General features: G+C 49.6%; 1 protein-coding gene across 2 annotated transcripts in view; it reads right to left on the bottom strand.

The window, feature by feature from the left end:
- The window catches only part of LOC118775773 (protein phosphatase Slingshot homolog 2-like), a 36,224-nt gene that overhangs the window by 3,924 nt on the left and 19,391 nt on the right, over nucleotides 1-12,909 (bottom strand). For both annotated transcript variants that reach the window (XM_036525870.1, XM_036525869.1), the window contains 11 exons: nucleotides 8,024-8,136; nucleotides 7,158-7,222; nucleotides 6,938-7,059; nucleotides 6,744-6,809; nucleotides 6,570-6,635; nucleotides 5,974-6,168; nucleotides 3,857-3,950; nucleotides 3,264-3,392; nucleotides 2,734-2,780; nucleotides 2,457-2,603; nucleotides 579-779 (listed from right to left, as the gene is read on the bottom strand). In XM_036525870.1, coding sequence (XP_036381763.1) covers nucleotides 579-779; nucleotides 2,457-2,603; nucleotides 2,734-2,780; nucleotides 3,264-3,392; nucleotides 3,857-3,950; nucleotides 5,974-6,168; nucleotides 6,570-6,635; nucleotides 6,744-6,809; nucleotides 6,938-7,059; nucleotides 7,158-7,222; nucleotides 8,024-8,136 — 1,245 coding nt within the window. The remainder of the gene's footprint in view (nucleotides 1-578; nucleotides 780-2,456; nucleotides 2,604-2,733; nucleotides 2,781-3,263; nucleotides 3,393-3,856; nucleotides 3,951-5,973; nucleotides 6,169-6,569; nucleotides 6,636-6,743; nucleotides 6,810-6,937; nucleotides 7,060-7,157; nucleotides 7,223-8,023; nucleotides 8,137-12,909) is intronic.

Genomic DNA, 12,909 nt, shown 5'->3' on the forward strand with positions numbered 1-12,909 from the left:
AGTTTGCTTCTGTGCAGAGCAGACATTTCCTGACGCTCCCGGGCGCGTCGGCCTGGCTTCTTCTGACTGATGTGTGTGGAATTAAGGTGCGGTTTCACACATCGGCAGGAACGAGCAGAGGGGAGAGCCTGAATGCATGGGGGCAGGCCTGTACAGTGCACCGGTTTAGACTGTACTGCTACTCCACACGCTGAGAATCTCCTTATAGAACATGCACAGTGTAGCATAGTGGTTAAGGAGCAGGACAAATAAGGCTGCCGGTTCGGCACTGCTGCTGTACCCTTGGGCAAGGTACTTAACCCACAGTTGCCTCAGTAAATATCCAGCTGTATAAATGGATAACATTGTGTGTAAAAAAAATAAATAAATAAATAAATAAAAGCTAACTGATCTAAGCCGCTCTGGATAAGAGCGTCTACTAAATGCCAATAAAGTAATATAAAAACTGTAGCGCGCAAGGACGACTACCCCCCCACGACCAGGAAATGCAGACTTATTCCGAAACAGCCAGGCCCGTTAAACAGGGCACGGCTCAGCGGCTGTGACCCGCGGCGTAGGTGGGGGCGGGGCCGGGTTACCTGGCCAGCAGGATGCCCTGGTACTCCTCCAGCTGCCGCATGAAGGAGGGGTTGGGCTTGGTGACGCCGCGCCGCTCCTTGACGTAGTCGAAGGCCTGCTCCAGGTCCCAGCCGTACTCCTTCATGGCGTAGGCGATGACCGTGGAGGCCGACCGGCTCACGCCCATCTTGCAGTGCACCAGGCACTTCACACCCGCTTTCCTGCGAAGAGGGAGAGGGAGGGAGAGATGGAGAGAGGGAGAGAGGGAGAGAAGGAAGGAGAGAGGGAGGGAGAGAAGGAGAGAGGGAGAGGGAGAGGGAGAGGGAGAGGGAGAGAGGGAGAGAGGGAGGGAGAGAGGGAAGGAGAGAGAAGGAGAGAGAAGGAGAGAGAAGGAGAGGGAGAGGGAGAGGGAGAGGGAGAGGGAGAGGGAGAGGGAGAGGGAGAGGGAGAGGGAAGGAGAGAGAAGGAGAGGGAGAAGGAGGGAGAGAGGGAGAAGGAGGGAGAGAGGGAGAGAGAGAAGGAGAGAGAAGGAGAGAGGGAGAGAAGGAGAGAGAGAGAGAGGGAGAGAGGGAAGGGGAGAGAGGGAGAGAGGGAGAGAGGGAAGGAGAGAGGAGAGAGGGAGAGAAGGAGAGAGAGGTAAGCATTTAAGCCAGATTTACACAAAGGGAAGTGGTGCGGTAGCCGAGTGCAGACACGTTCATGCACATTCAGGCACACACGCGGAGGAGGAATCGCCCTCAGCGGCAGAGGCTTACACACGCTGCAGGAAAGACACGACACGTCCGCAGCGGCCCGGCTCCAGCCACACCGCCGCGAGGCCGCGGTCTGCGCTCTGCTTACGCCCCCCCCCCCCCCCCCCCCGGCGTATCTCAGCCAGCGCCGCCGCCGGCCTCTGTGCCCCGCTCTCTGACCGCGTGGCAAAACAGAAGCCGCTTGTTTTTTTCCCAGCTCCGTTTAGCCAGGAATAAGGAAGTCGTCTTTCGCTCGGTTCCCGTAAACGAGCAGCGCCGGGCAGACATGACTTTGCATTCTGATGCGTTTCTCTGACAAACAGACTACAAAATGGAGGGGGAAGGTGTCGCAGATTCACTGGGTAACTGCCATTTTACTGATTGCTTAAAGAGCGCCACTGCACTTGGGGGATGTGCTGATTCAACAGCCTATTATTCCTGTGAGCCTCGTGGCTTGCAGACAGGGAACTGAGTTAGGTACTGGCCCTGCTCAGAGTGAGAGCATGTATCGTTCAGTCTTCTGGGGCATAGTAATTATTGGCCGATATATTTATGTAGCCAAGAACAGATCCTAGACTTCCTGATGAGTGCTAAAATATATTAATGCCCTGTATTCAGAGCTATGAGTTCAAGTAAATACATCAAGTGTACAAGGTAAATGACACCTATTCAATCAATGTGCACATGATTCAAACATGGGAGAGTCATTTCCATTCATTTTAATTCCACAGGAACTTGTGCTCACATCAAAAGGTCCCTCTTATCTCCTTCGGTAGTGTAAACAGACAGCATTTTGAAGAGTTAATTCCGAGGATTAACATTTGCTGAAAGGATCAGCCTGTCTAGTTTCAGTTCTCAGTTTCACTTACTTCGTTCTCTGTGGTTATTTCAAATAACACCACAGAAAAGTGTTCATGTAATTAAGAGGAAAGGAGGCCTTAATTAAAATAATGCCAAGTGTTGAATCCCACACGGAAAAGATAACTTCTTGAAAATACTTTTGTCTTATTTAAATACTCAGCTGGTTAGAATTGGCAATAGACAGATATAATTATGTAACAGAGGTAGATAAGCTGAGAAATTACAGCACAGAAAAGCAATCTCTGTCTCTCTGTCTCTCTCACACACACACAGACACACACACAGACACACACACAGTATCCTCACTTGGCTTTTGAGATGAACTTGTACGTGTCGTTCCAGTAAGCTAGCAGGTCGGTGGCCTCCTCGTCGTACACGCGGATGTTGTGGTACTCGAACAGGCCCGGGAAGAAGTTGTCGATTTCCCGCGTAACATTCAGGATGTACCTCACCCTGTTCCATGGAAGAGAGAGAGAGAGAGAGAGCTTGACTAATAGCGCATGATATCACAATGGAAAGTCCAACAAGTGTTAAAGTTAAAAAAAAAAAAAAAAAAGCCAGAGAGGGAAGAGGCTGCACTCACCCACTGGTCTGAAGTTCCTCCAAGTTGGACGCGTTCCACTCCGAACCCTAGGCGCACGGTACAAAGAGCACACGTCACTCGGAAACACAGTACAAACAGGAACGTGGCTGCTGATCGATACTACAGATTCGTCTGTTCCACGCAGCTGCGGTGGTGGGATTCACGTTTACAAAACAAAACCTTCACTCTGTTCTTCACAGACAGAATCGCAGGCCAGGTGAATAAAGTCAGAGCTAACACAGGACAGTAATAGTCATAGACAGACGTCAACCAAGCATGTCTTCATGGAGAGAGAAAGAATGCATACTGGGTAACCTCTGCAACAAACGACAACAGTAGTACAGGACATATACAGGGAATGGAGTAAGGGTGGAATGAATGAGGTATATAAAAATAAATATGAACAGATACTGTCCAATAAGTTAAAGTGTAGTGTATATGAGTGCAGGCTGTGGGTCTGTACAACAATTTGTTATAGACATTTACATTTACATTTATTTATTTAGCTTTTATCCGACGCGTGCCCTCACCAGGAAGACGTGGTCGAAGATCTCCGTGGGGCTGTCCATCTGGCCCAGGATCACGATCATCTCGTTGTCGATGAACTCTTTGAACTCCCGCAGGTTGCAGACCATCTGCATCTCCAGCTCCGTGCGGATCTGGGGGGGTACCACCAGCAGGTCATTTCCACGGCAGGTTCAGATCCTCTTTCAACCTCACTGCCAAAACTGACTCACTGCGCACTTCAGGGAGTCTAAGGAGCTCTGCGTATGAGCATCGACTAAGTGACAATAATGTAATGTAATGCTAATGTAAAATTACCCGGCAAAACATATGCCGTCTATTTAAACAGCTCCTTCTGATGCAACTAGGTTATTAATGATCATGGTAGTGGCACTGCTAATAGTAATGTTAACTGTACTGGTACTGGTTGTGGTAATGTTATTTCTTCAACAGCAGAGAAGCAGAAAAGTCAAATGTTAAGAAAATCTGAGGGACAAAGGGATCTGATACAGGTTAACGCGGGGAAGGGGTGAAGCGAACAGGCAGGCTGTGGATTACCATGACTGGCGTGGGTAGAGATGGAGGGATGGATCGGGGAGGAGAGAGGGGAGAGACTGACCTCTTTGGAAGTGACGTTTTCCAGGTCCTTCTGCATCATTATCTCTCTCAGTCGGGTCTTGATCAGTCGCTCCGTGCGTTCTCGCTCCGTCGGCCTGGAGACAGACAGACAGAGGTTACTACCGTACGGACACACAGACAGGGCAGTCAGCACAGACATGCAGACGGACAGGGGCGGGCCAGATCTGAGCAATGCAGACAAGTAAACATAGCCCAGCAGGTGGGTTTGTGTGTGTGTGTGTGTGTGTGTGTGTGTGTGTGTGTGTGTGTGTGTGTGTGTGTGTGTGTATCTGTGTGTGTGTGTATCTGTGTGTGTGTGTATCTGTGTGTGTGTGTATCTGTGTGTGTGTGTGTGTGTGTGTGTGTGTGTGTGTGCGCCTGATGAAGGATCTGTAATCAGCTGATACTGCTGGGGCATGTTTTTGAGCTGGAGCAGCATGTGACGGAGACAGCCTGATATATATAGACTTGAACGACCCCACGAGAAGAGGGTCAGAGCGCTCGAACCCGGTTTATCCCCCATTAGGACACACAGTCGCTAGTGTCGGGTTACCCTCTACGCCCAGCTCTCTCTGAACTGGGCGTACAGGTCAGGACAGTGCAAGTCAACCGCTCTTGTGTCTGACTGTGCCATTTATAGACGCTAGATATTTATTTATGTAATTGCTCTGTACACACCTTGTTTCTCCCGTTCGAATCTGCCTAGTAAAACTCTTCATCTGCCATCCCAACATTGCCATGCTTATTTCCAGCAGCATTCTACACAAGTTAACAGAAGGTCACAATCCTTGCATGCCCCTTGGCGTCTTGCTGGAGTTTCCTTTGCACTTTGCATATCGCCTCTTAATCACTTTAGCATATGATCACTGTTTGTGTTGGTCATTCCTTTGTGTGAGGCCTGAGCAACTTGGGTTGGGGGGGGTGGGGGGCGGTTAGTGTCATGTCCACAGTAACATCATCCAAAACCTGGATTTAAACCCATGTGCCTGCTGAGGCAACAGGACGGGTATCGTTTATTACTGGCTTGTTAGTTTGCTTATATTTTATTGGCCCTCTGTCGCCGTTTTAAGCTTGCCTCAACATCCAGTTACAAGTGCTGCTGCCGGGCCTCCATCCAGTGTTGGCAAAAACACATACAACATAATGACATAAACTGGCATTCAGCCCATCTATGCTAAACATCTGCCCATAACAGAATCTATCAATGTGTCAAGTGTGTTCCTGAATGATCTGTCTCCAACTCAACCAAGCAAGGTATTCCATGCATTTACAACACTGTGTGAAGCAATACTTTCCGATGTCAGTTTAAAATTACTTTGAACTTATTTCCACCCGCACCCTCTGGTCTTCATGCGGCAAGTACCGTAATTCTCTACTCATTAGTCACCTGTTTAACTCCTGGAACTAGTCTTGTTGCCCTTCTTCGTACTTGTCTTATTTTTATAATGTGAGGAGCAAACCCAAACACAGTGTTTTAAATGTGGTCTAAGACATGATTTTAGTGTGACCTCCTTTGACTTGCTCTATGCTTTTTCTGCTGTATACTCAAGAATCCTGTTGCCCTCTTGTGTTGCTTCGGTTTCATGTCTGACAGAGCTGGATGCATCATACCACTAAGCCATATCCTGTATACTGTACATTATATGCACTAACTTTTCGCCACCTGCAAAACATTCCTGTGAGACATAACTGACTTATTTCCCCAAACACTGTAGTTTTCTGTAGTTATTCCAATATGTCATGTGCACATAATTTCAATGCTTTTTAAACACCTGTATCAAGTCCAGCTATTGACTTGTTGTGTCTAGTGAAGCCCTTACATAACCACTGATATTACTGGCATTTACCAGACGCTCTTATCCAGAGTGACTTACATCGGTTACAAATTTTTTTTACAATGTTATCCATTTACACAGCTGGATATTTACTGAGGCAATTCTGGATTAATTACCTTCCCCAAGGGTACAGCAGCAGTGCTCCAGTGGGGAATCGAACCGGCAACCTTTCAGTTACGAGTCCTGCTCCTTAACCACTATGCTACACTGCCACAGAGCACCTATTACCATGTCCTTCACTGCAGAGCAGAGCCCCCCACCTTCCCCGTTTCGGCACACTCACACGTCGGTGAAGAGCACGGGGGAGTCGGCCCGATGGGACTGCACGTCCTGCATGGCATTCCACTCGTTGATGCAGGCCTGGTCCGAGGACACGCGGCTCTGGTAGTAACTGACCCAGGTGAGGAACAGGCTGCCCGGGTAGTAGTTGTGGCAGCGCGCCACCTCGCAGGCCTTGTGTAAAGACTGCAGGGCTGACCTGAGAAAGAGTCAGGAGACGGGGGGGGGTTATCTTATGTTACGAGTTATGTTACTGTCATTTAGCAGACGTTCTTATCCAGAGCGGCTTACACAGGTTACAATTTTTACATGTTGTCCATTTATACAGCTGGATATTTACTGAGGCAATTGTGGGTTAAGTACCTTGCTCAAGGGTACAGCAGCAGTGGCCCAGCGGGGAGTCGAACCAGCAACCTTTCATTTACGAGTCCTGCCCTTTACAGCTACACCACTATATCCAAACACTTTATCAGTAACGGGTACGGGGGCAAAGCAGTGGTGCTATGAACCTGGAGTCCTGGATCTGCTGAGTGGGGATGGGGGAAAGAGATCAAGGAGCCCTGGGGGCAAAGGTGAAAGCACAGGGCACAAAGTACTCACCACATGGCCTGCACGGAAACAGGTTTGAACACATGCACTCTGTTGACGGTGGACACACTGAACCCCCTGCGGAGAGACAGACAGACAGACAGGTCACCGAGGGTGAGCGCCGTCGTCACGGTAACGGAACGCGGCGCAAACAGGGCGTCTCCAGGCCGCGATTTTCGGTCTTACCCGTCTCCATCCAGGTGTATGAGGGTGTCACTCCACAGCGGCAGGACCAAGCCGACCGAGCACGTGCTGCGTGAGGGAGACCCGCAGACATTACGCAACGATCACGCACAACAGTTCCGCAATAATGAGAAATCACACGTAACTGTCACTCAGTATAATAATCGCACAACGCCGCAGCAAAACAATGCACTGACTTTTCTGAGGAGCTGAAGTCCATGCCCAGCACCACGCTCTCCTCCGTGTCCTGCCGGCCGTTGGTGGACACCACCACCATGTAGCGCGTGCACTGGGGGTAGGCGCTCTCCAGACGCACCGCCTGTGGGGGGGTACAGGGAGAGGGGAAGAGGGTTGAGTCCCGGCTGGCTGAGTCCACTGAAGCCTCACATGTAACAGGCATGGGAGTGGGATGCTCACCAGGCGGATGGTGTCCTCGGGCCGCAGAACAGTGAACATGGTCTGCAGGTGCTGTTGTAGATCACCTGGAGAGAGATGAGAGGAGGGAGAGAGGTGGGATATATATATATATTACACTGGGAAAAACACCTCACAGCAGCATGGCACAGCCCCCTCTCTGTACACCTCACAGTGTCTGCGTGGCCTTTCCATCTACAGACCCTGTGTGTCCGTTTCCAAAGAAACAGGCCCGCGGTTAACGCCCCTATAATCTCTGCTCCACAGTACAAGGACACCCCTATGGAAAATGCACTGAGAAAGCACACACTCTGTACTGTACTGTAAGCCGCCAGCAACAGATCGCACTATGATGGGGCTGCCGGTGCTGGACAGCGCTGTTATGCAGGGGGGTGTAGTGTGCTGAACTCTGCTGTGATGCAGGGTGATGTAACTGACCCTGCTGAACGCTCTCGCAGAACACTGTGCTTGTCCACACAGCATCGCGCGCGGCACACATAATGTGGTGCACAGATTAACGCTATCCCGGGCGGCGGTGTAGCAGGAGGGTTGAGGAGCAGGATTCGTAAAACTGAAAGGTCGCCAGGTCAATTCTCCACCGGGCCGCTGCTGCTGTACCCTTGGGCAAGGTACTTGACCTGCGCTCGCTCTCAGTAAATATCCAGCTGTATAAACGGATATCATTGTAAAAAACCTTAACTGATGCAAGTCGCTCTGGATGAGAGCATCTGCTAAATGCCAGTAATGTAATATACAGTATATGCTGGAGAGGGCCAAAAATGGGGCACCGCTGTACGCGCTGTGTACATGCTGTGGTTTGTGCTGCCGACGGCTGTGCCCGTGCGTGGCACGCTGCGATTGCGTTTTACCTGCATGTTTGTTTCGCCGCTGCGTGACGAGGGGTACGGAGGAAGAGGAGGAGCCATTTCCACGGGGGAGGAAGAGGGCAGCGCCCTTCACAGTCAGGAAGCTCTCGCTGATGCTGAGAGAGAGAGAGAAAAACAGGCGGTTAGTGTCAGATACCCGATTAATAACAACGGTTATTTCACTGATAAAAGCAGCAGTCAAATGTGCAAAGGATATTCCACATCTATAGGAAGCTTAGAATATGTCCCACAGAGGACTAAATCAGAAAACCGTGCGTCTCCTGGAGGGAGCGGAAATTTTGTCCTTGGCCAAAAAAAAAAAAAAAAAAAAAAATCAACCCAGAACATATAAGAGTTCATAGCCACAGAACACGCTGTACTCTCTGGGTCTCTCCGTCGTGTTTCTGTTCCCTCTCCACCAGCTGTGAGCATGTGTGTGTGCTTGTCGAGCTCATTCTCTGGAAGGCAGTGCATTCTCCAGTCCAGACCACAGTGGTCTGAGCCTGTGTGTGTGTGTTTGTGCGTGTGTGGAAAGGGGAAGCTCGATTTATCCCTTGGCTTACTCTCACTCTCTGTGGAGGTTCCTTCAATGAAGGTGGGATTAGACCAAGTTATGAGACTCTGAGGGAAGTCTCATGACATCAATGTGAGCGTGTGTTTGCATGAACCTGTTTCACTGAGTGCTTCCACTTTAAAGCACTCAGAAACTTGGCGGCCTTTCATAGCAGCACAGAGACCTGGACGCATTATGCTGGGGAGGCTAGATGTCAATAACCCATGCCTAAAGTATTACTTTATACGTGTGTGTGTGTGTGTGTGTGTGTGTGTGTGTGTGTTTCTCTGTTACTTCTACTTTAGTATTTACTTCTAAAGTAGAAGCAACAGAGAAACACACACACACACACACACACACACTTCCAGGTACTGGTTCCCAAGAACTCGCAGTGCGCGAGAAGTGTGGCCACAAACAACACAATCGTCTGCAGAAAAGTGAAGCAAGGGAGTGATGAGGCAATGTGAAGCCATGCAATCTGAGCTGTCACGAAAACACACTTCAGTTCCCACAGCCTCCACACCCCCCCAGCCAGCGTTTCCTCTCTCTCTCCTTCTCTCTCTCCTTCTCTCTCTCTCTCTAACACCCCCCCCCCCCCCAAACCCCAAACAGCTGGATCCAATAAGGCCTTAAATTAAATGCGCTGGACACAGGTTTTCAGGGGACACATAAGGAGGTGTGGTGGCACTAAACCGCTAAAACGTATTCCTCGAAACTAAAAAAAAAAACTGCGTTGCAGGGCCTGACAGCTTCACGGGGTCAAACTTCGACTGCAGCCCGGCCTAATGAATTCTCCGCATAATGAACGCATCTGGCGCCGGCGCCGTGGACTCGGCCCGCTGGCAGGAAGCCGTTTCGGCGGGCGCTGCTGCATCAGCACGCCCGCGCCGCTCGGCAGTAGTAGGAGTTATCTGCAGCCGCATCCCATGTGGGAAATGAGCAGGTTACACAAAGCACTGCGCTGACTTGCGCTCGGCGCGCACACACACACACACGCGCGCGCACGCACCCCAATGTTGTCCGATGTTTAACAAACGCCTGAAAACGACAAAACATGCACCCGGGGTCCCCGTGAGAGAACTGGATCGAAATGTGCAGCCGCGATTGTGTGGATACGGGTTCAGACAGCAGGAAGCGGAGAAGCCGTAACTGAGCTCCCCCCCCCCCCCCCATCCTGTGACACTGCATTGTGTGCAGGGCTCGGACAGGAAGTGCAGGGGGCGAGGAAGTGCATGGCCTAACTCCTCTAAATGTCTCCAGTGGGGGTTACAGACAGGGAGGGGAAGGGATGGTCGTTTTGTGGATATCCAGGGTAGGGCAGCAGAGTGCTCCGCTGGGTACAGTGCAGACACAATGACCGCTGTGAGGGAGTCAGCTAGTGCACGGGGAAAAAAAAAAGCCCAACCCCCTAAACATTTACTGTACCTCCGCTCACTACCAGAGACGTGGGACACCCCACCTACCCTTGCCCATATTAGTCATTCCCTGACAAAGGATAAATATAGTCCCAGGCTACTGGAGCACAGAAGGCCTTATGAGTCCAGGCCGCAGAGATAAGAGACCGAGGGAGGTGGTGAGGGCTGCTTTCTGTCACCTTTAAAGATCCAGATTCACCCGGCCAGAGTGAGAGAGAGAGAGAGAGAGAGATAGGAAGGGGGGAGGGGCAAAGAGACTGAAACTGGAAATAGGCTACTGAAAAATACAAGAAAGAATACAAGAGATCAGACGTTGACCAAAAAAAAAAAAAAGAGGGTGAAAAGAGGGTGGTTGAGCAAATGGGCTCGAACCAAGTGAGATTCCACAAGTCCCCGGTTTCTCAGAAAGCATGGTGCTCGTGCAGCTGGGGCTATTCTGGGCCTCAGTCCCCCCTGCCCTCATTGGGCCAAACGCAGCACTGATCAGCCAGTCAGGAGAGCCGAAGCCATTCTGGAATGGAGAGGCAGAATTTCCCTGAGTGGTGGCACCGAGTTCAGCTGAGAGAAGAAGAGGCCTCTGTTCTGCTTAAGCAAGCTGAAGAAAGAGGCAGACAGACAAAGATAGAGTCAAACACCGTGCCAACGCTTCTCTAAGTCAGAGCCGGGACGCATTCACGGGTCATGTACACATTCCAAACGGGTCCCAGATGACGCCAGGAAATAAACAAAAATAACTGAGACCTCCGCTGCACATCTAAAAACATGTCCGAAGCATATTTTTTAATCCCCAATAAAAATGGCGGGAATTATCCACGCAGAACTGACAAGAATACCCACATCTCTCAACAGAATGAATATTCCTTCACTCTTTACATACATCAGTCACCAAAACAAATTTTGAAATCAGATGGTAAGAAATAAAAAAAAAAAAAAAAATGATCTGTTTTGGGACCACAGCTATCATTTCTCACTGTCACTTGGGTCTCAGGGGGAAAGTCTGGAAACACTGATTCACCTGCATCTATTTAGATAAGGTGTATTGGTTCAACAGCCCAGCACCCGCTCTAAGCCGATTCCAGTGAACAAGGAGATTCCAGCAAAGCTTGCAAGACGCAACACAATGGTGACCTTTTCCAACTTCCTTATCCCACGGCCAAAACACACACACTTCTCAAAAACATTTATGCTCCTGTGTGCCACAGGTGTGCTTGTGTTTGTGTGTTCGCACGTGCCTGTGTATGGAATCAGAGCAAACAATGCCCTTAGTCTTCATGAGTCAAAATAGCACTTCCTGCACAAACCTGCTATTACACAAACCTGTACTTACAGTAGCTTCAGTTAGTGCTGACACACAGGCATGTCTCTGATCTGCTTAGGCCGCTTAAGTGATTCCTTCCAGTCTTCCCTTGAACAGGAAATTTTGTATGATTTGAGAAAATAAACGTGAATGTTCCTGCCATTGCTGCCTGATAATGTCCAGTCCTGGTCAAAACATGTCACCGTGTATCTACAGATAAGAGCCACACCTGAATTTGCTCCAAGCACACAATATTTACCTAGGTGCTTTTTGCGTGTTTGAAAAGTTACGGAGCACCTAAGGTGAGTGCTTTCTTGCAAACAGAATAGGATCTCTCTGGCTTCTTTTTGGAATATTGCCGTGATGCCGTCATTTCCCCAGAGCCGTGAGGCTATTTTTCTGGCCCTCTCCCGAGGCTTTCCGACATCTGTGTTTTTTATCAACATGTTTGTCAACCTCAAAACATGGGCAAAGTTCTTTGAAGTCAACTTCCTTCAAGAGTACCGTTTATAGTATCCACATGACCAAGCATGTGAATGTGAGAGGGCAAAGTAAACACACACACAAGCACACACCTTACGGCCAATCAGACGCACCGAATCAGGACTGATACTTCCTTCATAAACAAAACAGAGTGCAAGCTCCCCTCCTTCTCTGCTCCCCTGTTACCTCCTCCTCCTCCTCCTCCTCCCCTGTTACCATGTCGACTGGGAGACATGCCAGGTGAGTCAACGCAAGAATCAGACTCTGGACTTCCCCTGCATGCTGCACAGTTCCTGTTACAGATAGCCTCTGCCAAAGGCAGGGTCTCTGCCAGCCTGCCCTACACCGCTGAAAAACTGTGGATGCGTGTGCATTCTGCCCAGACTCTGAATGTCAACAGACAGCCTCTTCTTCATCTTCTCCAGCGTCGCTTTCATTAGTAAACAACGGAAAAGTGGAAGTTAACCGGGGGCACCTTGCAGAACGGGGAACGATAAAGTGAACAGTGGGTTAAGAGTGGGGTAGATAACACCTCTGAGAAATCCCGGACTAGCCTCAAATTAGGCTCCGCTCACACCTGCACCAACAACCGCTGAGCTCTGTGTTTAAGAAGGGCTTTGCCTCGTCTAGCATTTCAGCTGTGTGCTGGTCACACTGAAGCCGTCTTAACCCTACCATCAGCGGGAGAGTTTGCTTCTTTGAAGTAAAACGTAGTGTTTAGCAGTTGTTATCACTTCACCTCACAACATCCTTGATAGAATGACATGTGTTAGAGCCATTCAACGAGGCGATGGTAAAACCAGTAAATGCTACTATCAGTGTGTCATATACCACCAAACAGTGATAGTATTTATTATACTATATCTTGTACTCTATGTATTGCGTCTCAGCCAATTCACACTGAATGCTTACAAAACACCTGTCACCTGGCTCTCAGCTTCACATAGATACCCTTGGTGGCCTTTCTGGCCATTCAGCTGCTGAAATCCCCACCGACATCAGTATCTGTCCAGCTCAGGGGTCTATATTGCTACCACTGCTACTGCTCAAACTTACACAGTAAAATACTTAACAGCGCTACTTTTCTTTGGCAAGGCCCCTGAACTTAAAAACGTCAGTGAAAATTAAGCTGTACGACAGG

Source organism: Megalops cyprinoides, chromosome 3 (genome assembly GCF_013368585.1).
Source record: "Megalops cyprinoides isolate fMegCyp1 chromosome 3, fMegCyp1.pri, whole genome shotgun sequence".
NCBI classification, from domain to species: domain Eukaryota; kingdom Metazoa; phylum Chordata; class Actinopteri; order Elopiformes; family Megalopidae; genus Megalops; species Megalops cyprinoides.